General features: G+C 37.8%; 2 protein-coding genes across 4 annotated transcripts in view; one reads left to right on the top strand and one right to left on the bottom strand.

The window, feature by feature from the left end:
- kifap3a (kinesin-associated protein 3a) overlaps nucleotides 1-13,630 on the top strand; it is a 31,341-nt gene extending 17,711 nt beyond the window's left edge. Inside the window, exons 15-21 of one of the 2 annotated variants that reach the window (XM_062027981.1) lie at nucleotides 1,512-1,577; nucleotides 3,960-4,085; nucleotides 6,127-6,225; nucleotides 7,384-7,469; nucleotides 9,204-9,393; nucleotides 9,547-9,634; nucleotides 12,995-13,630. In XM_062027981.1, coding sequence (XP_061883965.1) covers nucleotides 1,512-1,577; nucleotides 3,960-4,085; nucleotides 6,127-6,225; nucleotides 7,384-7,469; nucleotides 9,204-9,393; nucleotides 9,547-9,634; nucleotides 12,995-13,151 — 812 coding nt within the window. In that variant the 3' untranslated portion in view covers nucleotides 13,152-13,630. The remainder of the gene's footprint in view (nucleotides 1-1,511; nucleotides 1,578-3,959; nucleotides 4,086-6,126; nucleotides 6,226-7,383; nucleotides 7,470-9,203; nucleotides 9,394-9,546; nucleotides 9,635-12,994) is intronic. The other variant, XM_062027982.1, reaches the window with a different exon arrangement.
- A 2,198-nt stretch (nucleotides 13,631-15,828) lies between these two features.
- The window catches only part of niban1a (niban apoptosis regulator 1a), a 43,996-nt gene continuing 35,379 nt past the window's right edge, over nucleotides 15,829-24,445 (bottom strand). Inside the window, exons 14-16 of one of the 2 annotated variants that reach the window (XM_062027979.1) lie at nucleotides 17,196-18,164; nucleotides 16,791-17,051; nucleotides 15,829-16,493 (exon numbers count right to left, since the gene is read on the bottom strand). In XM_062027979.1, coding sequence (XP_061883963.1) covers nucleotides 15,994-16,493; nucleotides 16,791-17,051; nucleotides 17,196-18,164 — 1,730 coding nt within the window. In that variant the 3' untranslated portion in view covers nucleotides 15,829-15,993. The remainder of the gene's footprint in view (nucleotides 16,494-16,790; nucleotides 17,052-17,195; nucleotides 18,165-24,445) is intronic. The other variant, XM_062027980.1, reaches the window with a different exon arrangement.

Genomic DNA, 24,445 nt, shown 5'->3' with positions numbered 1-24,445 from the left:
TTTTAAGAAATATTTGAAAACTTCTCTTTTTAGTAAAGCTTGTAGTTAATGCACCTTTTAACTATCAATTTTAATCCACTTTGTATCATTTTTATGATGTTGCCCCTGTTGTTTTAATTAAATTGTTGTTTTACTTCACCTATGTTTTGTACAGCACTTTGTGATTTTATCTGTGAAAAGCGCTTTATAAATAAAATGTACTTACTTACAAATATGCATGAAAACATTCCTACAGACATCACAACTCGGACGAATTAGTAAGTATGAATTGTTTTAGTTATATTGTAAATCTTACAAACATTGCTTGGAGTGATGAATGCAGGTAATGCATTAAAAGAGTAAGGACGTTTTCAACCCGCAACACCTGCAGTGAGCGAACTCGTCCAAAAGATGGCGCCTTAGATCAAACAATAACACACCTTTTCAGTGTCACTGCTTGAGTTTGAACATAAAACATTATGGACGTTAGCGAAGAAAAATCCATAAATTAGCTGCAGGGTTCAAAGCGTAGAAAAATGTCGCGGTTTATAATCTGGAATTTATGGTATTTATTTTTGCCACAGTCTATTTCAGGGAAGAATTATGACACTTATCCTCATTTGATGGTGTATTGGTCAGATGAACTCGACCGAAGTGCTCAGACTGCAGTCGCATTCCATACATACCCGATTTATATCCACACCCAATAGAGGCTTGGGTCGGATTATGAAAACTCAAAATTGTACTGTTCACACTGACATGAAAAAATCAAATCTGAATTGACCTGCAGTGTGAACAAGGCTTATAACATCTCTCTTCCACGTCAACCGCAGTCCAATTTCTCAATGGTTATGGTTTAAATTGGTTTAAAACATGCTATACCGATGGGTGAGATTTTTACTCTACTTTTATCACATTTGGATGGATTTCTTTTAGGAGCAAAATGTACAACATTTTATTTTTTATTTTTTTAAGTGGCACGGTCTATTTTTAGGCGCATTTGCGATTAAATTTGTCGCACAGTACAGCACTGACAGGGCGTCAAAGCGATGGTAGGAACGTTATTTCCGGAATGCATTTTCTGTATTTAACAACGAACAGGATGAAAACAATAACAAACACGTTAGTGATATATCTGTGGCTCATTCAGCTTCCCTGCTTTGCGCTCCAGTGCGCACGTCCACTCTGTCACATGCGGCAGACATGGAGAGAGAGAAAAAAAGTCCTTGGGGGCACAAAGCAGATGAGGGAGCGGGAGAAAAACATTTGCATGTATTAAAAAAAAGGTTTTGAAAGTGGTTAAAAGAGACAGTTTGTATGTTAGTGCATCAAAAGGAAGCTTTTAAATATGCCAGTCGGCTAAAGCTACTAGTAGTAAAACAGCTGGTAACTGTTGTCTTCACACTGTGTACCCATCAGTATTTTGGGTAACTGATACCCTATGAGGATATGACTTAAAATGTTATTTTTTTATATGTGGGTTGACTGCTGTATTTCTGGAACCTCCTTAACACAAAGTCCATGTCGTTCAGGTATGAGGATGGAGTCAGAGATGAGAAGAGAGAGAAAGAATCAGGACAGACAGGGGAAGGTGACAGGTTGGTCTAATATGGAAGTGTAGCAACAGCCACTTGACACCGACTGATTACATTTTTAATTACATTATTATTTATTTCTGATAGAGGGGATCACCTGCCAGGATATGTGTAGTGGTACCTCGGTTGACGTTAATAATCTGCTCCGGAAGTGCCAACATCAAGCCAAACGTGTTAACTGAAGCTAGTTTTCCCTCATGAAACAATGTAAATCCAAATAATCTGTTTTACACCCAAACATGATAACAACAAAACACTTTTCTTATACATATATAGATACAGCTTTAAGGGAAACTGCAGTTTTTAAAAATGTGCATATCATTCACAATCCTTACGTGAGACAAGCACACATTTATCTTTCTTTTTTTTATGCATTATAAATCGTAAATAAACACTAGCAATAGGTGGCTAAGAATGCATGTAAAGGGGTTTCATCTATTATTGGATGTTTTTTAGAGGGCTTTATAAGCGGAATGGATGACTCTTATTTGCTACATTGTTAGTCGGGCTGTGAATCTTTGGGCACCACACGATTCGATTCAGAATCGGTTCTCAATTTAAAATGATTCTTGATTCAAAATCAATACTTTTTATTAACATTGGGTGCCAGTTCTATGATTAACTACATTCCTACATAAAATAGATCAATAGCTGTGATAAATTTCTATATCACTTAAAAGAAAACTGCTTTTGTTTAATAATATTCTACCATAATATTTAGTAAAGTCAATTACAAATAAGGCAACAAAAGAAGTATCCAACATTTCCATTTTCTAAAGTAAATCTGTATAGCAGACATGATCATCTACATCAATAATAAGATTTTCCTGAGTGACTGGACAGGACAGTTTGTAAAAAAAAATTAAAAAATTATATGAAAATAAAATAGATTTTTGATTGTTTTTAATCGATTAAGAATCATAAGAAAATAGGAATCGCGATTGATTTGAAAATCGATTTTTTTTTTGTACACCCCTACACTGCAAAAAGTCAGCGTTCAAAAACAAGAAAAAAAATACAAAAATGAGGGGTATTTTATTTGAACTAAGCAAAATTATCTGCCAATAGAACAAGAAAATGTGGCTTGTCAAGACTTTCCAAAACAAGTAAAATTAGCTAACCTCAATGAACCCAAAAATACCTTAAAATAAGTATATTCTCACTAACAACAAGTGCAATTTTCTTGGTAGAAAAAAAAGAGACCTTTTTGCTCAATATGTTGAAAAATATTCTTAAATTTAGTAAATGCTAGTGCCATTATCTTGACATAATGATTTGGCTCGGCATCATGATTTTTTTTTCATGTTTGAAATAAGAAATTATTACTTTGAAAAAGTAGTTTTATACTTGTGAGTGTTGATAACACAGTTTTGCAACAGTTGATATTCTAGTTTCAATCATGTTTTACTCAATATAGGTCATAAAATCTCAGCAACAAGCTGTAATATCTTACTGAGATCATTTAGGACCAAAACACTTAAAACAAGTAAAACACTCTAACATAAAATCTGCTTAGTGAGAAGAATTATCTTATCAGACAGAAAATAAGCAAATATCACCCTTATTTGAGATATTTCATCTTACTTACATTTCAGTTTTTGCAGTGTAATTGTTAGCCCCCTTCTAGTAGCGTCGTATTTTACAAATTAGAATGCGACAAAAAAAAGAAAAGCATATGTGTTTTTGTTTCACATATAGATTGTGAATTACAAGCAACATTATAAAAAAAAAGTGCAGTTTCCATTTAACATGCAGAAAAAAACAACACCAAAATAACAAAAACTGGCTAGTGAAAAGGAAAACAATTTACATTTGGCATCATTTTTACCTTCATTGAGGACTTGTAGATTACAAAGTGAGGATACAGGAGGGCGAGGGGGGAATTGTTGTTTGGAGATTTTACTGGATCCACGTGGCACGTGTACCTGACCCCTAAATTACACCGAGTGTGTTTGCGTTGTCCACCAACACTCACCGGCTGCGCATGCGCCCTGTAATGTGTCTCCGAAAGCAGGTAGCAAACAGAGTCGTACTGTACTGTTTGGTATAAGCAGCACCATTGCAATGCTAGCCCTGGGTTTTGATATGACTGCAATGTACAGTAAGTATGGATAGGTTTTTGCCTCATTCCTCACTTAAAGTGTGAGTGAAGAATGCACCACTGTGGCGTTTCCTCCATGTGATACGTCCGAAAGATACAGTACTATCTGCTCACACTGCAGTTAGTCCTGGATAGTCCCACTCCTTAATGCGTCAGTCACATGCAGGATTCTCACAGGAATGAGGCAAAAACTATCCCATCAGACTGTGCTGTAATGTAAAACACATACAGGACATGTATATCGTCTGTGGGGCTTTCAGCTTCTGTTTTTGACTTCACATCAGGTGCTGCTGAGGATGATTTAATCCTGGAAGTGGTCATCTTGATCGGCACCGTGTCCATGGATGACTCTTGTGCAGCCATGTTGGCAAAGTCTGGCATCATTCCCGCTCTCATCGAACTGCTTAATGGTGAGGATCCCACTTGACACAACCTTAGAGACTAGAAATACACACAAACATTCCTTTTGTCTATTAGTCAGAGGTGTGGACTCCAGTCACAATTTTGATGACTTTTGTCCGCCACTTGACAATATCACAAAAACTTGCAACATGAATAATTTAGGACTTGATTCAGACTTTAGTCTGATGACTGGAAAAGACTTGTGTGTTAAGTCCGTCAGTGTAGGTCAAGTTTCTTTTGATGAAGAATCAAGTAAAGGTACGGAATTCATGCTTACGTTTACATTATATTTGGAATATTAGTGGAATCGCGGAATTTTGTCACAGCAAAAAGCACGGAGAAAAGCAAAAGTTGAGCAGTGACAATGGAGGGAAGACACTTTGCCATCAGTATTTGCTCTCTGTCCTTAAGAGGGATTTCTGCTGGGATCATGACATCAACCGTATAAAAGTGAAATGAAAACAGGCAAAGAAGTGAATACACAATCCAACAAAATTATGACAGTACAAAAGGTCAACTAAACTAGTGTGATACTGTGGGGAGAATAATAAAGAGTAACAAACTGTAGGAGTCCTAAAAGAAATTGACTTAACCTCTTAATTTTTTAATTTCCTTTTGCTATTTAGGCTTATTGGACTCTAATTAGAATAAAAACTAAGAATAATTTTTTTATATGATGTACTTAGTCCATAAGTACACAAATGTGTACTTCATGTGTAGTGACATGCTAATTCTTATTTTTACACTTTTTTTTTCTCCAAATTCCATTGTAAGTTATACTCTTCTGACACCACCAGATGGCAGTATAAATGTCCACATAAGCAGACATAAGACCCCAATATAGTAGTGTACACAATTTTGGAAATAAGAGCTAAAAGGTGCTGTCCACGCATGTGGCCACTAAGCCTTTAGAGGTTTTAAAAGTCACTTTTTTGTAAATTTCTCCATACAGCAAAACATAAGAAACAACTTCTCTCATTTATTCTGATTTTAAATCAATCATAATATACAAAATGTATTTAAAAAACAAAAACATCTATGTGTATATATATAGAGACATGTGTATGTATATATATATATGTATATATATATTTAATCAGTTTAATCTTACTTATTCATTTTCAGAATCAGTTTTTAAAAAGGCCGTCCTAAAAAGTTAGGCCCTCTCCATGCTTAAATCTGCACGTACATGTCATATATCAGCAGCCAAGAACAGTTTTGGTACCATGTAATCTGTTTTTAAAATGTTTTATCATTTTTATACCAAATTATATGTTGCCTGCATCGATTTAAATAAAAAAATCTTGTTGAATCGAGTCAAATCGTCACCCCAAGAATGGGAATCGAATCGTAAGTGGTTGTAGGAATCCCATCCCTAACAAACATGTCATAAAACAAAACTATACACAGCAGGACTAGCTTCTGCAAGAACGACTGGAAACCAGAATCTCGGTCAGTCAAAGCATGCGCAAAGAAAATAAATCATAACTTGTGCATATTTTTCTGATTTTCATGCAGTTTCCTTTATTGTCAGCATAGAGAATGTCATTGTGGCTTGTGCAGCCCTTTGAGACACTTGTGATTTAGGGCTATATAAATAAACATTGATTGATTGACCACAACACATTTTTAAGAAAAATGTACTTCCTTTAATTCATGTAGTGATCAAAATAAATCAATAGAATGTTCAATAGAAAAAATATATATGGGTTTAGGTATCTTTTTCGGTGGTGCACAAAGATACATATAGTTGGAGAAATATTTATTTTTCAACAATATATAGTAATTGACAGCCTCTAAACCTTCAAGATTTAAGACTATCTGTAAAACGGAGTGGACAAAAATCCCTTCTGAGATGTGTGGCACCTTGCCCACCAACTTTCTCCCCTACTGAATGTTTCTTATGTCACACCCATCGAGACACCTTCACACCTTACATTAGATCAAGCTCTTGGGTCTATTGTACTACTTTATATCCTCTGCTGTGTTGACGGATGAGTACTTATTGAACAGGTGAAGAATGGATGCATTGCTGTTTCTGATTTTTAGCCCAGCAGGAGGACGATGAGTTTGTCTGCCAGATTGTCTACGTCTTCTACCAAATGGTCTTCCACAAAGCTACCAGAGACGTCATCATCAAGGACACGCGTATCCTTCCAATCATTTTTGACTCTGCACCAAAATTCCTCTGTTTGTTCCTTTTTGGCTCCATTTTTGATGCTCAACTACTTTGACATTTCTCAACACCATCAAACATGACGAGCTGGAAGGCTGTTTGTTGGCTCAGGGCCAAAAAAAAAATGAGCACATTTCCCACCACAACATTCTCATTGAAAAGAAATCACTTTTCTTACAAGCAGTCGACACATTCAGTTCACCTATTTCATTCCAAAATCCACACTTTTATCGTAATAACACATTTTTAGGACAGTTCATCCCTTCAAGCATATATATACTGTATATATATATATATATATATACTGTACATATATATGTATATATACATCTATATGTATACATATTTATGTACTGTATATATACATATTTGTGTGTATACATACATAATTCACTATATATATATATATATATATATATATATATATATATATATATATATATATATATATATATATATATATATATATATATATATATTCACATGTGAAAAACAAACATATATATATATATATACATAAATACATTTTTAAAATTTTTTATTTTTCTTTATTCATTTATTTTTATTTGGATTGACTTTTTGGTTTCTTTATTCTAAAGGGTGGTTAGGTCAAGTGTACATACACCAAGTATGGTTTTATTGTAGTTGTAGTCATACTTTTTATATATATATATATTTTTAAATTAATTAATACATTTTATTCTAACCTTTTATTTGTGTGTTTTTTCTATATCATTAAAGTGCAACACATTTTTAGGTGATGTCACTGTTAAAGTATGGAAATAAGACACCTCATGGAATGTTTCCAATAAAAACAGAACAAAAAATACAATTTCAGAATCATTCCCACCAATAGAGTAATATTTGTGTGAATTACATTATTCTGATGTGCATCTTACTGTATAACTAATACTAGTGAGTGTTTCCTTGATTAAAAAAATAAAACCAAGCCAGTCTTTTGAACGGCTCCTCAAGATCCGGCCTCCTTCAAAGATCCATAAATCCAATCTCTAGTATTTTTCTCCAACCAGGTGCATGATTTCCTTTATACTGCTCCTTGTCATAATAATAATAATAATGACAAAAGTGTGTTCCACTTTGCTGTTATTTTCCTTGATTGTGACTGTCAGAGGCCCCAACCTACCTCATCGATCTGATGCACGACAGCAACGCTGAGATCCGTAAAGTTTGTGACAACACGCTAGATATCATCGCTGTGAGTATTTCTTTGAAGAGTTCTACATGTCTTTCTTTTGTCGCTGCATATCAACGTCTACATTATTACTGTAAACACAATCCCAATACTCTACCAAGCAATATTTCAGGAAGGGAAAAAAAGCTGCTGAGATTTATTTCGACATTGTCATCTACAGAGCTTTTCTTTGAATTTTGTCAAATATGTGTTTTATTATTTAACTAACATACAGAATTTCTTTACAGTTGTCTCAGACACATACTTTAGGCCAGGGATTCTCAAACTGTAGTACACCAAAGAATCACTTGATATGAAAATAATAAACTGTGAAGTATGAGTAATAATAATATGGGCTGCTGTTTAGCAGCATGTGCATGGGTGCTTGCCTTGCAGCAGGCCCATAATTACATCTAATCTTTAGCACTTTGTCAAATGATATGAAAGCATGTGTTAATTACAAAAATTGTTATCAAGACTTAGGTCAGGCTGATCACAAAATAAATACTACTCAAAAATATTCTACAAAAGAAGGGACCCAAAAATAATGAATTTTAATTTTTTTTACATAGTTACTCAGTGCTAAAATAAATTATTTCTAACTGAATTAATAAATATGTTGGTACAAGCGTTAGAAAAAGAGTGGATGGCTGTATGTTTCTTAAATAAACTGTCACTAAAATTAAAGTGCAAATAAAAACACAACTTCAGCACTTTAGTCATAATTTTTGCGCTTAAGAAACTTATGTCTTAAGCTTCAGACTTCTGTTTGTTTGATATTGTCATTACTGCCACAAGTGGCGGAAAAGTGTATTACAGCTGAGTATGGACCATAGCTGAGAAACAGATATTTTTGGCGGCCCTCTAGGGGGCGCTCTATAGATAAACACTGGCACATAGTGTACTGTTTGGGTATCAAAACGTTCGACTCAGCCGGGAATCGTGAGTTTCCTGAAAAATGTTTTTTTTAAATATCCCGAATTACCCAGAATTCCTGTTTTTCCGGGACATTTTGCCCATTGAAAATAATTGGGCCAATTTTCAAACATGCACAACTCCCACATTTCTCACCCGATTCAAACCGTTTCACTAGTCAGACACCCCACTCACCTTGGACTATCAAACTACCATTTTAAGTTAAAAAGATTTCCAGGAATTTCTGTTTTTCCAAAGCCTTATTTTCTCCCCTTCCTGGAAAATTTTCACAATCCACATTTTTCAACCGTTTTTTGACCATTCCACCTTCAAAACCTTCCTTTTAGTTGTGACAACAAATGCTACTTTTTTTTTCGTACAAAACTCCCGGTTTTCACGAAAATCCAGGCATTTCGAAATACCCATTCTCAATTCAAACTGTTGCTACGTCAATATTTTTCAATCGACTCCTAAAATTCCAACACCAACCCATTCATATCATCTCGGACAATTGTGCTAGTATCAGAATGTTCAAATATTTAAGTTTGATACCCAATTTCCAGGGACATTCTCATTCAAATTAATGGATGCATAGTTCTACAATGCCCTAAATTCTCAAAATGTTGCGCTATTTTTAAACCCAATTCAGACCTTTTAACCATCCACCCGCACTACTCTTCCGATATATTGAAAACAAAACATGTTTTTCCCTTTCCCAAAATTGCAAATGCTAGTTTTAGTTAGTGTTTACTACATAGACTTTTACTTTCTCATTTCTGGTGTATTTTAATGTACCAAATAATATAAAATAAAAGTTTTCCTCGCATGTCGGTGCTTGTCCAGGAGTACGACGAAGAGTGGGGGAAGAGAATCCAGAATGAAAAGTTCCGCTGGTACAATTGTCAGTGGCTGGAGATGGTAGAGAACCGGCAGATGGATGAAACAGGAGAACCTTTACTGTTTGGGGAGGATGGAGAATCTTTCAGTGAGAACAGAGACATCTTGGAGAGACCTGATCTCCTGTACAGTGCAGGTACTCACACTCTTTTCTTCAATGCGTATTACAAATCCTTTATGCTCCTTTAAAGGGAAAGAATCACATCTATAACAAATTGTATTAATGCTGAATTCACTGTGTTTGTTCTCCTTGTACTAATTATACTTGCTTACTGATAATGCCTTACAGATGGAATCATGTCAGCTGATGGAGCCATCAGTCCAGACTTCTTTAGCAACTTTCAGAATGACGAGCTGGGACAAACCTATCTGGGAAGGTACTGATCCATAAATACATGCTAGCAATTATGACACGTCCGGTTGAATTTATAAATCATTTTGAAAAATTGTTATAGATACAAACCAATTTCCATTGGAACAATCAGATATTGATTCATGTCAAATCAAACGCTGCCATATTTCAAAACCTTTGTTACATTTGGCGTCAGATTCGCCAAACAAGAACTCAAACTGCACCTAAAGACTAATGGTGCAATTTTCCACGCCTAAAACGAAAACATGCCTGATAGAAAGCGTTCAAAAGTAAGGCTCCACTTTTTCAAAATGTGCTAGCACGATGCTAATTGGATATGGTATATACCGGTACACATGCTACCAATTAGCATTAGCCGTTTTACATGGCAATTTCAACGCCTCCAAATTTTGTAATGAAAACTACAACTAAGATGCACGTTACCATCAAACAGCTGATGTGTAATAAGTACAATAGTTACGGTACATAAACACTTTGTAAAAGACAAGACTAGTACATTCAGTGTAACGTCAGGCTACTTCCGGGCAAACTGAAATTAATGTATACTTGCAAATGAGACTCAGAGGTGTAAGACAACGAGATATAACAACTGGACAGCTCACTGTTAAATATTAAATATTGAGATTTTATTATTCAACAAATATATATACAGATGATTGAAAATTGGTACCATTGAGTATCAATTCCCAGGTATCAGGAATTGTTATGCATCGATTCAAATGTGAGTTAGAATGTTTGCTGGTTAGTAAGAGATTAAATATAAAAGTAATTTATAAAATGTTTCACATTCTGTCGGTGCTACCATAAAAATGTAACGTTCATATCTTCGTAAGAGTAAACTTACTGAATCAGCAGGGGATCAAATACTTATTTCCCTAGAGGATATACCTACATGAGGGCTCTACTAACACAAAAAGTTAGCTAAATGCTAATTTGCATTGGCTATACCATATACATGCTACGGATTAGGACAGGATAGGCGTGAGCACATCACCCCTATACTAGCGTCCCTTCACTGGCTCCCTGTGCGTTACCGAATACATTTTAAACTCCTACTATTTGTTTTTAAATGTCTAAACAACCTCGCTCCAACATATCTCTCCGACCTCCTTCAGCCTTACTGCCCCCCCCCCCATTCCTTAAGATCAGCCGCTATTGACGGTCCCTGACACAAGGCTGAAGCTTAGAGGTGACAGAGCTTTCGCCGCTGCTGTTTCCAAGCTCTGGAACGACTTACCTCTGAGTGTTAGACAAGCCTCCTCTCTTCCTGTTTTTAAATCGCTCTTAAAAACATACTTTTATTCCATGGCTTTTAACATTGAGTGATCTCCATCCTGCTATGGCGTCCCACAATGCACCTGCTGTGAACCTGTTTTTAAGTTTTATTTATTTTTTATCGTGCTCTGTTTGTGTTGTGCTTGCTCGTTTCTCTTGTGTTATCTTTTAACCTGCCCATTGTACAGCACTTTGGCTAACCCTGTGGTCAATTTTAAATGTGCTTTATAAATAAAGTTGATTTGATTAGCATTAGCCATTTTACATGGCGATTTCAACTACTCCAAATTTGAAAACTTCAGTTAAGATGCATGTGAGAGTCAAACAGCTTAAAACAATACATTTAAAACACTTTGTGGGATTTAAAAGACATGACTGGCACAATTAACTTAATGGCAAAGACTACTTCCTGACAAAGGCAACGCACACGGCCAACTATCGTCTTGGAATTGCAACTGCATGCAAAGTCTACCACTTGCAAATGAGACTCAAATGTAAGAAAACAAGATATGACAACTTGACAGCACAGCTGTCATAATCAGTTACTGTTTAATACCAAATAAAAACATGTTTTATCATGAAACATTTATTTACACTTGATCCGAAGGGAAAGTATTGAGAATTGGTACTGTTGAATATCAGTATTAATTCAAATGTGAAAAGGTACACATCCTGAGCAACAGCTCCATAGATGTCAAGTTTTTTCTGCAAATGCAGTTTGTGTATTTAACGATGACATTATGTGGAAGAGCAGTAATTCCGTTCTGAGGAAATACGTATTTGATCCCCTGCTGATTCAGTAAGTTTACTCTTACAAAGATGTGAACACTACATTTTTATGGTTTAAGTTTATTTGGAACATGCATGATCATCATTTCCAGTGTCTTTTTTTCTCAATTTATGATAACATTGTAGCATGGACAGAATATGAAACATTTTATAAATTACTTTTATTTTTAATCTCTTAACCAGCAAGGATTCTAACAAGGAGGGGTTCCGTTCACATTTGAATTAATTCAGTACCAATTCCTGTTACAATGGAATTTATACCCAACCGTACCAATTTGCAACACTTTTGTGTGTTTATGTGGTAATAAATGATAATTTATTAACTATTAAATAAAAAAATATTGAGATGGTATCATTAGTGAGCTTATATAATATGTCTTGTTTCTCATTTGCAAGTGTACATTCCTTTCAGTTTGTCCTTGTTGTGTTGCCGTAGTCAGGAAAAATGTGCCAGTCCTGTCGTTTGTTGTGCCCTACGAAGTGCAAGTATTGTACTTATTTAGCGGTTTGTGACGTGCGTCTTAGTTGTAGTTTTCATTACCATAATCTGGAGATGTTGGAATCGCCATGTAAAATGGCTAATGCTAATCAGTAGCATGTATATGGCATGTCCAATGTAAATTAGCTTCAAGCTAGCACATTTTGAAAAGTGGCACTGTCAGGTTCAAACACTGATGACATCTATTAAACAAGACAAGAAGCAAGGAATTAAACAGAATTAAATTTGGCTCAATGAGGAGAAACGCGTACACCTGTACCCTTGCACAGTGTTTCACGCTCTGCCGAAAGATTGTACGCCTCCTCTTTTATTTGGACTTTCACTGATTACATGGCAACAGCGGTTTCTAAAGGGACGGGGGTCGTAAACAGCCATCGCCTTTGTTACAAAACAGGAGTCTGGCCCTGCTTTGTAGTTCTCAGGTCAAGAAAAAATATTTCTGTGGATTACAACACATCAAACAAACAGAACACCTTCATGTTGCTTCCCATCCTACGCAGTGGAGTTTTCAAGCCTTCTTCTTGGTAGGATCAAAGACAGCTTCTGTCTTCTCGCCGGGAACTCATGGCAACTTGGATACAATTATTCTGACAGCCACCTTACTTTTGAGTGGTTTTTTTCCCGGATGCGACGTCGTGTCTAACCAAAGTATCAATTTGGTACCTTTTGATTTTAGGTGAATTGGTACCTGTTAGTGCCAACAGAATTTGGTTGGTACCTATAAAAATACAGAATTTGGTACCCATTCTTAACTCCTCGTGTTTTACATAAATAACATTTGTTGACATTATTTGTTTCCAGCGTGTCAGATGAGTTTGTGGGGTCAGCTCACGATCCAACAGATCGTCCGGTCAGCGCTTACGGCTTCCGGCCGGATGAGCAGCTGTTCAACTACACCACCTCCTCCCAGTTGACGTGGAACCTGGTCCACACCAACAGCGACTCGGGTTTAGGGTGACTTTCCAGAAGAAAATGATCCCTCTGAACCGTCAGCTCTTTTAACAACATGTCCGCTGTTAGCTGATATTTGAATGTGCAGCCACACAAGAAGCATCTTGCTCATTTATTTTCAGGTGTTCCACCTTCACTTAGGGCACAATAGAATATTATCTTATTTACATCAATTAGACAAAGTATTTATTCAGCTTTAATGTGGCGAGGCACAGATAAGCTTGTTGTATTTGTGATGAGGTTCAAGTTTGTTTTTGCACTGTTAAGACACTGTGACGTGTATAATGGCAATGTACTGGAAATGGGATGTTTATGTGAATATAGTTTAGAGCACTGGCAGTATGTGCCATAACCTGACGTGTTTATTGTTTTGTGTGAATGCTGTAACTTTATTCCATGTCACGCCAAGATTTGCATGCAGATGTAGATTTTGTTTTCACAGGCTGCGTAAACACTAACAATAAAACACTGCAATTAAACTAACATGCATACTCACTTTTGAGAAGACCCATAATAATGAAGTATTTATGCCTTAGTGTGCAACACTCTGGCAGTGTTGTCTTATGAAGTTATGTTTAATGTTTGAGATGATATACACTGAAAAATGTTTAATTTTACAGGGAAAAAGTGGCAGTACAATTTATAGTATTTGTGTAAAATATTTGTCTTGCATAGAATTCTGACTGAGCTGCCTGTTTTTGCAATAACATCTATTTTGTTTACAGTCATTTCTTTAAATCAGGGGTCACCAACCTTTTTGAAACCAAGAGCTACTTCTTGGGTACTGATTAATGCGAAGGGCTACCAGTTTTATACACACTTAAATAAATTGCCAGAAATAGCCAATTTGCTCAATTTACCTTTAACTCTGTTATTAATAATTAATGATATTTACACTTAATTGAACGGTTTAAAAGAGGAGAAAATACGAAAAAAATGACCATTAAATTTTGAAACAGTTTATCTTCAATTTCGACTGAAAAAAGGAAGAGAAAAACTTAAAAAAATAATTTATGGAACATCATTAGTAATTTTTCCTGATTAAGATTAATTTTAGAATTTTGATGACATGTTTTAAATAGGTTAAAATCCAATCTACACCTTTGTTAGAATATATAACAAATTGGACCAAGCTATATTTCTAACAAAGACAAATCATTATTTCTTCTAGATTTTCCAGAACAAAAATTTTAGACCTTGAAATAAGATTTAAATTTGATTCTACAGATTTTCTAGATTTGCCAGAATGATTTTTTTGAATTTTAATCATAATAAGTTTGAAGAAATATTTCACAAATATTCTTCGTCGAAAAAACAGAAGCTAAAATGAAGAATTAAATTAAAATGTATTTATTATTCTTTACAATAAAAACAATTAATTTACTTGAACATTGATTTAAATTGTCAGGAAAGAAGAGGAAGGAATTTAAAAGGTAAAAAGGTATATGTGTTTAAAAATCCTAAAATAATTTTTAAGGTTGTATTTTTTCTCTAAAATTGTCTTTCTGAAAGTTATAAGAAACAAAGTAAAAAAAATGTATGAATTTATTCAAACAAGTGAAGACCAAGTCTTTAAAATATTTTCTTGGATTTTCAAATTCTATTTGAGTTTTGTCTCTCTTAGAATTAAAAATGTCGAGCAAAGCGAGACCAGCTTGCTAGTAAATAAATACAATTTAAAAAATAGAGGCAGCTCACTGGTAAGTGCTGCTATTTGAGCTATTTTTAAGAACAGGCCAGCGGGCTACTCATCTGGTCCTTACGGGCTACCTGGTGCCCGCGGGCACCGCGTTGGTGACCCCTGCTTTAAATGGAAAAATTGTACTAATTTTTTTTTTTTACTGTGAAATTCTGGCGATTGTTTTCACTGTAAATTGAAAACTGTACATTTTATTGTAAAATTATATCGCCAGAATTCTAAGGTCAAAAATAACAGTGGTACTATTTTTCCGTTTACAGAAATGACTGTAAAAAAAATGTGTATATTCTATTGCAAAAGACTGGCAGTTGTCACCAGAATTTTATGGAAATTGTTTTCACTGCAAATTGAAAACTGTACATTTTTATTGTAAAATTCAATTTTCATAAAATTCTGGTGACAACTGCCCGTTTTTTGCAATAGAATATACACATTTTTTACAGTCATTTCTGTAAACGGAAAAATAGTACCACTGTTATTTTTTACCTTAGAATTCTGGCAATTTAATTTTACAATAAAAAAAAAATTCTGTGAATTTTTTTTTTTTTTTTTTTTAAATTCTGCCAGTTTTTCGACATAAACTAGTTTGTTTTTTTACAGTCCATTACTGTAAATAAATCAATACCACTTTCATTTATCTGAATAAAAAACACTTTTCTTAAAATTAATGCAGTTTTAAACCTTAAAATCTACATTTGCACCCTTCAATTTTACCAAATATAAACAAACTCAGATGACATCATCGGACTACTATCCTTGATTGCTGTATTTTTGAGCAAAGGACGTTAAAACACAAATAGCTTCTTTCGATTGTCACAAATGGTGATTCAAACCTGAACATTTTTCAAAATAAAAGGGGTTTAATACTAACCTTCATTTGAAAATTAAATGTCCCATCTTGACAAAATAAAACAAGTGAATGAAAATGATTCCCACTAGATATATTTTCATCATGAGCTGACTGTACAAACAGGAAATATGTGATATTGTGTATAAATATGTTTTATTTATCTTTTTATGGGAAATATCCTCACGGGGATGTTTAGAATGGAAAAAGCATTTGATTTGGTAGCAGCACACAAGAAAGTAAGATGATACATACATCGCTAGTTGGGAGTCAGGAGCAGCTTCTCTCTCCTTCTAGAAGGCCTCACTGCTTCACCACCGTAACCATCTTTAGGCCCGCAGCAGCTTCAGCAGTTTTACACGCTTCGGCAACTTCAGCAGCTTTAGCAACTTTGGCACTTTTAGAAGCTTCAGCAGGTTCAGCAACTTCATCAGCTTTAGCAACTCCAGCAGTTTTAGCAACTCCAGCAGCTTCAGCAGTTTTAGAAGCTTCAGCAGGTTGAGCAGCTTCCACAGATGCAGCCGTTTTAGCAACTTCAGCAAATTTTGCAACTTCGGCAGTTTTAGCAACTCCGGCAGTTTTAGCAACTTCCACAGATGCAGCCGTTTTAGCAACTCCAGCAGTTTTAGCAACTCCAGCAGTTTTAGCAACTCCAGCAGTTTTAGAAGCTTGAGCAGGTTGAGCAGCTTCCACAGATGCAGCCGTTTTAGCAACTTCAGCAAATTTTGCAACTTCGGCAGTTTTAGCAACTTCCACAGATGCAGCCGTTTTAGCAACTCCAGCAGTTTTAGAAGCTTGAGCAGGTTGAGCAACTTCAGCGGCTTCAGCAGCTTCCACAGACGCAGCAGTTTTAGCAACTTCAGCAGTTTTAGCAACTCCAGCAGCTTTGGCAGTTTTAGAAGCTTCAGCGGGTTGAGCAGCTTCCACAGATGCAGCCGTTTTAGCAACTTCAGCAGTTTTTGCAGCTTCAGCAATTTTAGAAGCTTCAGCAGGTTGAGCAGCTTCCACAGATGCAGCAGTTTTAGCAACTCCGGCAGTTTTAGCAACTCCGGCAGTTTTAGCAACTCCGGCAGTTTTAGCAACTCCGGCAGTTTTAGAAGCTTGAGCAACTTCAGCGGCACCAGTAGCTTCCACAGATGCAGCCGTTTTAGCAACTCCAGCAGCTTCAGCAATTTTAGAAGCTTCAGCAGGTTGAGCAGCTTCCACAGATGCAGCGGTTTTAGCTACTTCAGCAGTTTTTGCAACTTCAGCAGCTTTGCCAATTTTAGAAGCTTCAGTAGGTAGAGCAGCTTCCACAGATGCAGCCGTTTTAGCAACTTCAGCAGATTTTGCAGCTTCAGCAGTTTTTGCAGCTTCAGCAGGTAGAGCAGCTTCCACAGATGCAGCAGTTTTAGCAACTTCAGCAGATTTTGCAGCTTCAGCAGTTTTTGCAGCTTCAGCAGGTAGAGCAGCTTCCACAGATGCAGCAGTTTTAGCAACTTCAGCAGATTTTGCAACTTCAGCAGTTTTTGCAGCTTCAGCAGTTTTTGCAGCTTCAGCAGTTTTTGCAGCTTCAGCAGGTAGAGCAGCTTCCACAGATGCAGCCGTCTTAGCAGCTTCAGCCGTTCTAAGAGCCTCAGCATCTTCCATACTGGGAGCTGATTCAGCAGTTTTGGCCGTTTCAGCTATTTGAGAAGCTTGAGCCGATTCAGCGGCTTTGACAACTTGTGCAGTTTTAGACGCCTCGGCATCTTCAGCACCTTGAGCCCATTCACCGACTGTGGCAGTTTCAGACAACTTAGAAGATTCAGCAACTTCCGCCGATTCAGCGGCTTGAGCAGTTCTAGCGACTTTAGCAATTTCAGCGGCTTTGGGATCTTCAGCATCTTTAGCAGACTCAGCACTTTTAGCAGCTTCACCAACTTCTGCACCTTGAACTGAGTCAGCTGATTCAGCTGATTCAGCAGTTTCAGCAGATTCAGCAGATTCAGCATGAGTGTGGATGAGACAGGTGGTAGTTTCAGTGCGTACTTGAGGTGTGGGACTCTTCAAGGTGTTTACCACCACGTGGTTGTGGGAGTGTGAAGCGGGCTGGTGGAAGGTGTGGCTGTGTTGAGATGTTTGACCAGCTGACTTCTTGGTTGGTGAAGAGGTTAAAGGTGGACCGTGGAGTTGTGCGTCTTTGTGTGTCTGCAGTCTTCCACCCTCATCCGCTGTGGACATTCCCACGGGCTGCTGTGTCACACCCGGACTGGCAGAGTCCACCTGACCTCCGTCACCAGGCTTCTGGGTCGTCACGTCCTCAGCACCGTCTTGCTTTTTGGGGCCGTGGAGTGAAAGGGGAAGCCGGCCCTCGCTGGTGTGGGTGGAATTGAAGTCTTGTCCAGGACTTGGTGGTGTGGAGACGGTGAGTGAGGACAGGCTGGAATGTCCCAGCAGGTGTGGTGTGTCCTTACACAAGTTGTACCTCTGCAGGCTGGCTGCCTCCCACACCACTGCAACACAAATGTACTTTCATTGTGTTACTGCGTCTCCAAACATGGTGGATGTACTTCCTGACCGTGTGTATACCAACATATTTACCTTCTTCTTGCCTCCTTGCAGCCATTTAAAGTTAAACTAACGTTTGCATCGCCAAAATAAAATACCTGCTGGTTTTTTCCTACTTTCTCATTATACAAACATTAGTAACTTGCATCAAACACTACTTAGCGAGGCGGTGATGACGGCGTACCTTTAGGTATGTAGTCCCGCCCCTTACGCCACTATTGACAATGGTAAGTGTCCATCACTGCACACTCAACATTTGGGGACTGACAGTGTACTGCATTTTGTTGTATAGTGATCAGTGTGAATGCACTTATGCACTTGAAAGACTAAGTGTAAGAATACAAGTGCAATACACCTAAAATATTGAGGGTAAGTACATATACAAGTGTGAACACACTTATGCACTTGAAAGACTAAGTGTAAGGATACAAGTGTAACACACCTAAAATATTGAGGGTAAGTACATATACACGTGTGAACGCACTTATGCACTTGGAAGACTAAGTGTAAGAATACAGGTGCAATACACCTAAAATATTGAGGGTAAGTACATATACACGTGTGAACACACTTATGCACTTGGAAGACTAAGTGTAAGGAATAAGTGTAACACCTAAAATATTGAGGGTAAGTACATATACAAGTGTGAACGCACTTATGCACTTGGAAGACTAAGTGTAAGGAATAAGTGTAACACCTAAAATATTGAGGGTAAGTACATATACACGTGTGAACACACTTTTGCACTTGGAAGACTAAGTGTAAGGATACAAGTGTAACACACCTAAAATATTGAGGGTAAGTACATATACAAGTGTGAACGCACTTATGCACTTGGAAGACTAAGTGTAAGGATACAAGTGTAACACACCTAAAATATTGAGGGTAAGTACATATACAAGTGTGAACGCACTTATGCACTTGGAAGACTAAGTGTAAGAATACAAGTGTAACACACCTAAAATATTGAGGGTAAGTACATATACACGTGTGAACACACTTATGCACTTGGAAGACTAAGTGTAAGGATACAAGTGTAACACACCTAAAATATTGAGGGTAAGTACATATACAAGTGTGAACACACTTATGCACTTGAAAGACTAAGTGTAAGGATACAAGTGTAACACACCTAAAATATTGAGGGTAAGTACATATACAAGTGTGAACGCACTTATGCACTTGGAAGACTAAGTGTAAGAATACAAGTGTAACACCTAAAGTATTGAGGGTAAGTACATATACAAGTGTGAACACACTTATGCACTTGAAAGACTAAGTGTAAGGATACAAGTGTAACACACCTAAAATATTGAGGGTAAGTACATATACAAGTGTGAACACACTTATGCACTTGAAAGACTAAGTGTAAGAATACAAGTGTAACACACCTAAAATATTGAGGGTAAGTACATATACAAGTGTGAACACACTTATGCACTTGAAAGACTAAGTGTAAGGATACAAGTGTAACACACCTAAAATATTGAGGGTAAGTACATATACACGTGTGAACACACTTATGCACTTGAAAGACTAAGTGTAAGAATACAAGTGTAACACACCTAAAATATTGAGGGTAAGTACATATACAAGTGTGAACACACTTATGCACTTGAAAGACTAAGTGTAAGAATACAAGTGTAACACACCTAAAATATTGAGGGTAAGTACATATACAAGTGTGAACACACTTATGCACTTGAAAGACTAAGTGTAAGAATACAAGTGTAACACACCTAAAATATCGAGGGTAAGTACATATACAAGTGTGAACACACTTATGCACTTGAAAGACTAAGTGTAAGGATACAAGTGTAACACACCTAAAATATTGAGGGTAAGTACATATACACGTGTGAACACACTTATGCACTTGAAAGACTAAGTGTAAGAATACAAGTGTAACACACCTAAAATATTGAGGGTAAGTACATATACAAGTGTGAACACACTTATGCACTTGAAAGACTAAGTGTAAGGATACAAGTGTAACACACCTAAAATATTGAGGGTAAGTACATATACAAGTGTGAACGCACTTATGCACTTGAAAGACTAAGTGTAAGAATACAAGTGTAACACACCTAAAATATTGAGGGTAAGTACATATACAAGTGTGAACACACTTATGCACTTGAAAGACACAAGTGTAACACACCTAAAGTATTGAGGGTAAGTACATATACAAGTGTGAACGCACTTATGCACTTGGAAGACTAAGTGTAAGAATACAAGTGCAATACACCTAAAATATTGAGGGTAAGTACATATACAAGTGTGAACGCACTTATGCACTTGGAAGACTAAGTGTAAGGATACAAGTGCAATACACCTAAAATATTGAGGGTAAGTACATATACAAGTGTGAACGCACATATGCACTTGGAAGACTAAGTGTAAGAATACAAGTGCAATACACCTAAAATATTGAGGGTAAGTACATATACAAGTGTGAACGCACTTATGCACTTGGAAGACTAAGTGTAAGAATACAAGTGCAATACACCTAAAATATTGAGGGTAAGTACATATACAAGTGTGAACGCACTTATGCACTTGGAAGACTAAGTGTAAGGATACAAGTGTAACACACCTAAAATATTGAGGGTAAGTACATATACAAGTGTGAACGCACTTATGCACTTGAAGGACTAAGTGTAAGGATACAAGTGTAACACACCTAAAATATTGAGGGTAAGTACATATACAAGTGTGAACGCACTTATGCACTTGGAAGACTAAGTGTAAGAATACAAGTGTAACACCTAAAGTATTGAGGGTAAGTACATATACAAGTGTGAACACACTTATGCACTTGAAAGACTAAGTGTAAGGATACAAGTGTAACACACCTAAAATATTGAGGGTAAGTACATATACAAGTGTGAACACACTTATGCACTTGAAAGACTAAGTGTAAGAATACAAGTGTAACACACCTAAAATATTGAGGGTAAGTACATATACAAGTGTGAACACACTTATGCACTTGAAAGACTAAGTGTAAGGATACAAGTGTAACACACCTAAAATATTGAGGGTAAGTACATATACACGTGTGAACACACTTATGCACTTGAAAGACTAAGTGTAAGAATACAAGTGTAACACCTAAAATATTGAGGGTAAGTACATATACAAGTGTGAACACACTTATGCACTTGAAAGACTAAGTGTAAGAATACAAGTGTAACACACCTAAAATATCGAGGGTAAGTACATATACAAGTGTGAACACACTTATGCACTTGAAAGACTAAGTGTAAGGATACAAGTGTAACACACCTAAAATATTGAGGGTAAGTACATATACACGTGTGAACACACTTATGCACTTGAAAGACTAAGTGTAAGAATACAAGTGTAACACACCTAAAATATTGAGGGTAAGTACATATACAAGTGTGAACACACTTATGCACTTGAAAGACTAAGTGTAAGGATACAAGTGTAACACACCTAAAATATTGAGGGTAAGTACATATACAAGTGTGAACGCACTTATGCACTTGAAAGACTAAGTGTAAGAATACAAGTGTAACACACCTAAAATATTGAGGGTAAGTACATATACAAGTGTGAACACACTTATGCACTTGAAAGACACAAGTGTAACACACCTAAAGTATTGAGGGTAAGTACATATACAAGTGTGAACGCACTTATGCACTTGGAAGACTAAGTGTAAGAATACAAGTGCAATACACCTAAAATATTGAGGGTAAGTACATATACAAGTGTGAACGCACTTATGCACTTGGAAGACTAAGTGTAAGGATACAAGTGCAATACACCTAAAATATTGAGGGTAAGTACATATACAAGTGTGAACGCACTTATGCACTTGGAAGACTAAGTGTAAGAATACAAGTGCAATACACCTAAAATATTGAGGGTAAGTACATATACAAGTGTGAACGCACTTATGCACTTGGAAGACTAAGTGTAAGAATACAAGTGCAATACACCTAAAATATTGAGGGTAAGTACATATACAAGTGTGAACGCACTTATGCACTTGGAAGACTAAGTGTAAGGATACAAGTGTAACACACCTAAAATATCAAGGGTAAGTACATATACAAGTGTGAACACACTTATGCACTTGAAAGACTAAGTGTAAGGATACAAGTGTAACACACCTAAAGTATTGAGGGTAAGTACATATACAAGTGTGAACGCACTTATGCACTTGAAAGACTAAGTGTAACACACCTAAAATATTGAGGGTAAGTACATATACAAGTGTGAATGCACTTGGAAGACTAAGTGTAAGTATACAAATGTAACACCTAAAATATTGAGTCTAAGTATAACGTATACATATACAAGTGTGAACGCACTTATGCACTTGAAATACTAAGCGTGCAAGTGTAACACACTGAAGAGACTGAGGGTGAGTATACATGTGTGAACACACTTATGCACTTGAAAGACTCAGTATGCATGTGTAACACACTTGAAAGATACATGTAAGTATGCATGAGTGAATGCACTTATGCACTTGAAAGACTAAGTGTCTGATTGACTTCGTGTGCTGAAACACGTGCAAACTAGATAGCACACGCAAAGCTGAACGTGTGCAAAGTGTACTGCATGGATAAAGTGAGCAGAATAAGGCGTGTGTCTTCATTCTTGTTGCTAAATAAACACTCATCATCAAAACGTCCACAACACTGGGAGGAAAAGATGCAAATAGAACTATTTAGCACCTGCAATGTGATTTATCAACACTCATCATTGTTTTGCGGACACTATTTTGTGTTTTAATGAGCGCCCCTGTAAAGTATGTCCATACTGACACATACCCGGCCCGCACCGACACATACCCGGCCCGCACCGACACATACCCGGCCCGCACCGACACATACCCGGCCCGCACCGACACATACCCGGTCCGCACCGACACATACCCGGTCCGCACCGACACATACCCGGTCCGCACCGACACATACCCGGTCCGCACCGACACATACCCGGTCCGCACCGACACATACCCGGTCCGCACCGACACATACCCGGTCCGCACCGACACATACCCGGTCCGCACCGACACATACCCGGTCCGCACCGACACATACCCGGTCCGCACCGACACATACCCTGTCCGCACCGACACATACCCTGTCCGTACCGACACATACCCTGTCCGTACCGACACATACGCTGTCCGTACCGACACATACGCTGTCCGTACCGACACATACGCTGTCCGCACCGACACATACTCGGTCCGCACCGACACATACTCGGTCCGCACCGACACATACTCGGTCCGCACCGACACATACTCGGTCCGCACCGACACATACTCGGTCCGCACCGACACATACTCGGTCCGCACCGACACATACTCGGTCCGCACCGACACATACTCGGTCCGCACCGACACATACTCGGTCCGCACCGACACATACTCGGTCCGCACCGACACATACTCTGTCCGCACCGACACATACTCTGTCCGTACCGACACATACTCTGTCCGTACCGACACATACTCTGTCCGTACCGACACATACTCTGTCCGTACCGACACATACTCTGTCCGTACCGACACATACTCTGTCCGTACCGACACATACGCTGTCCGTACCGACACATACTCGGTCCGTACCGACACATACTCGGTCCGCACCGACACATACTCGGTCCGCACCGACACATACTCGGTCCGCACCGACACATACTCGGTCCGCACCGACACATACTCGGTCCGCACCGACACATACTCGGTCCGCACCGACACATACTCGGTCCGCACCGACACATACTCGGTCCGCACCGACACATACTCGGTCCGCACCGACACATACTCTGTCCGTACCGACACATACTCTGTCCGTACCGACACATACTCTGTCCGTACCGACACATACTCTGTCCGTACCGACACATACTCTGTCCGTACCGACACATACTCTGTCCGTACCGACACATACTCTGTCCGTACCGACACATACTCTGTCCGTACCGACACATACTCTGTCCGTACCGACACATACTCTGTCCGTACCGACACATACTCTGTCCGTACCGACACATACGCTGTCCGTACCGACACATACGCTGTCCGTACTGACACATACTCGGTGCATACTTACACATACTCGGTGCATACTGACACATACTCGGTGCATACTGACACATACTCGGTGCATACTGACACATACTCGGTGCATACTGACACATACTCGGTGCATACTGACACATACTCGGTCCA

Source organism: Entelurus aequoreus, linkage group LG19 (assembly GCF_033978785.1).
Source record: "Entelurus aequoreus isolate RoL-2023_Sb linkage group LG19, RoL_Eaeq_v1.1, whole genome shotgun sequence".
In the NCBI taxonomy this organism is placed as follows: domain Eukaryota; kingdom Metazoa; phylum Chordata; class Actinopteri; order Syngnathiformes; family Syngnathidae; genus Entelurus; species Entelurus aequoreus.
Note: the sequence above shows the minus strand (reverse complement) of the source record. Positions and strands in the feature narration are given on the sequence as shown.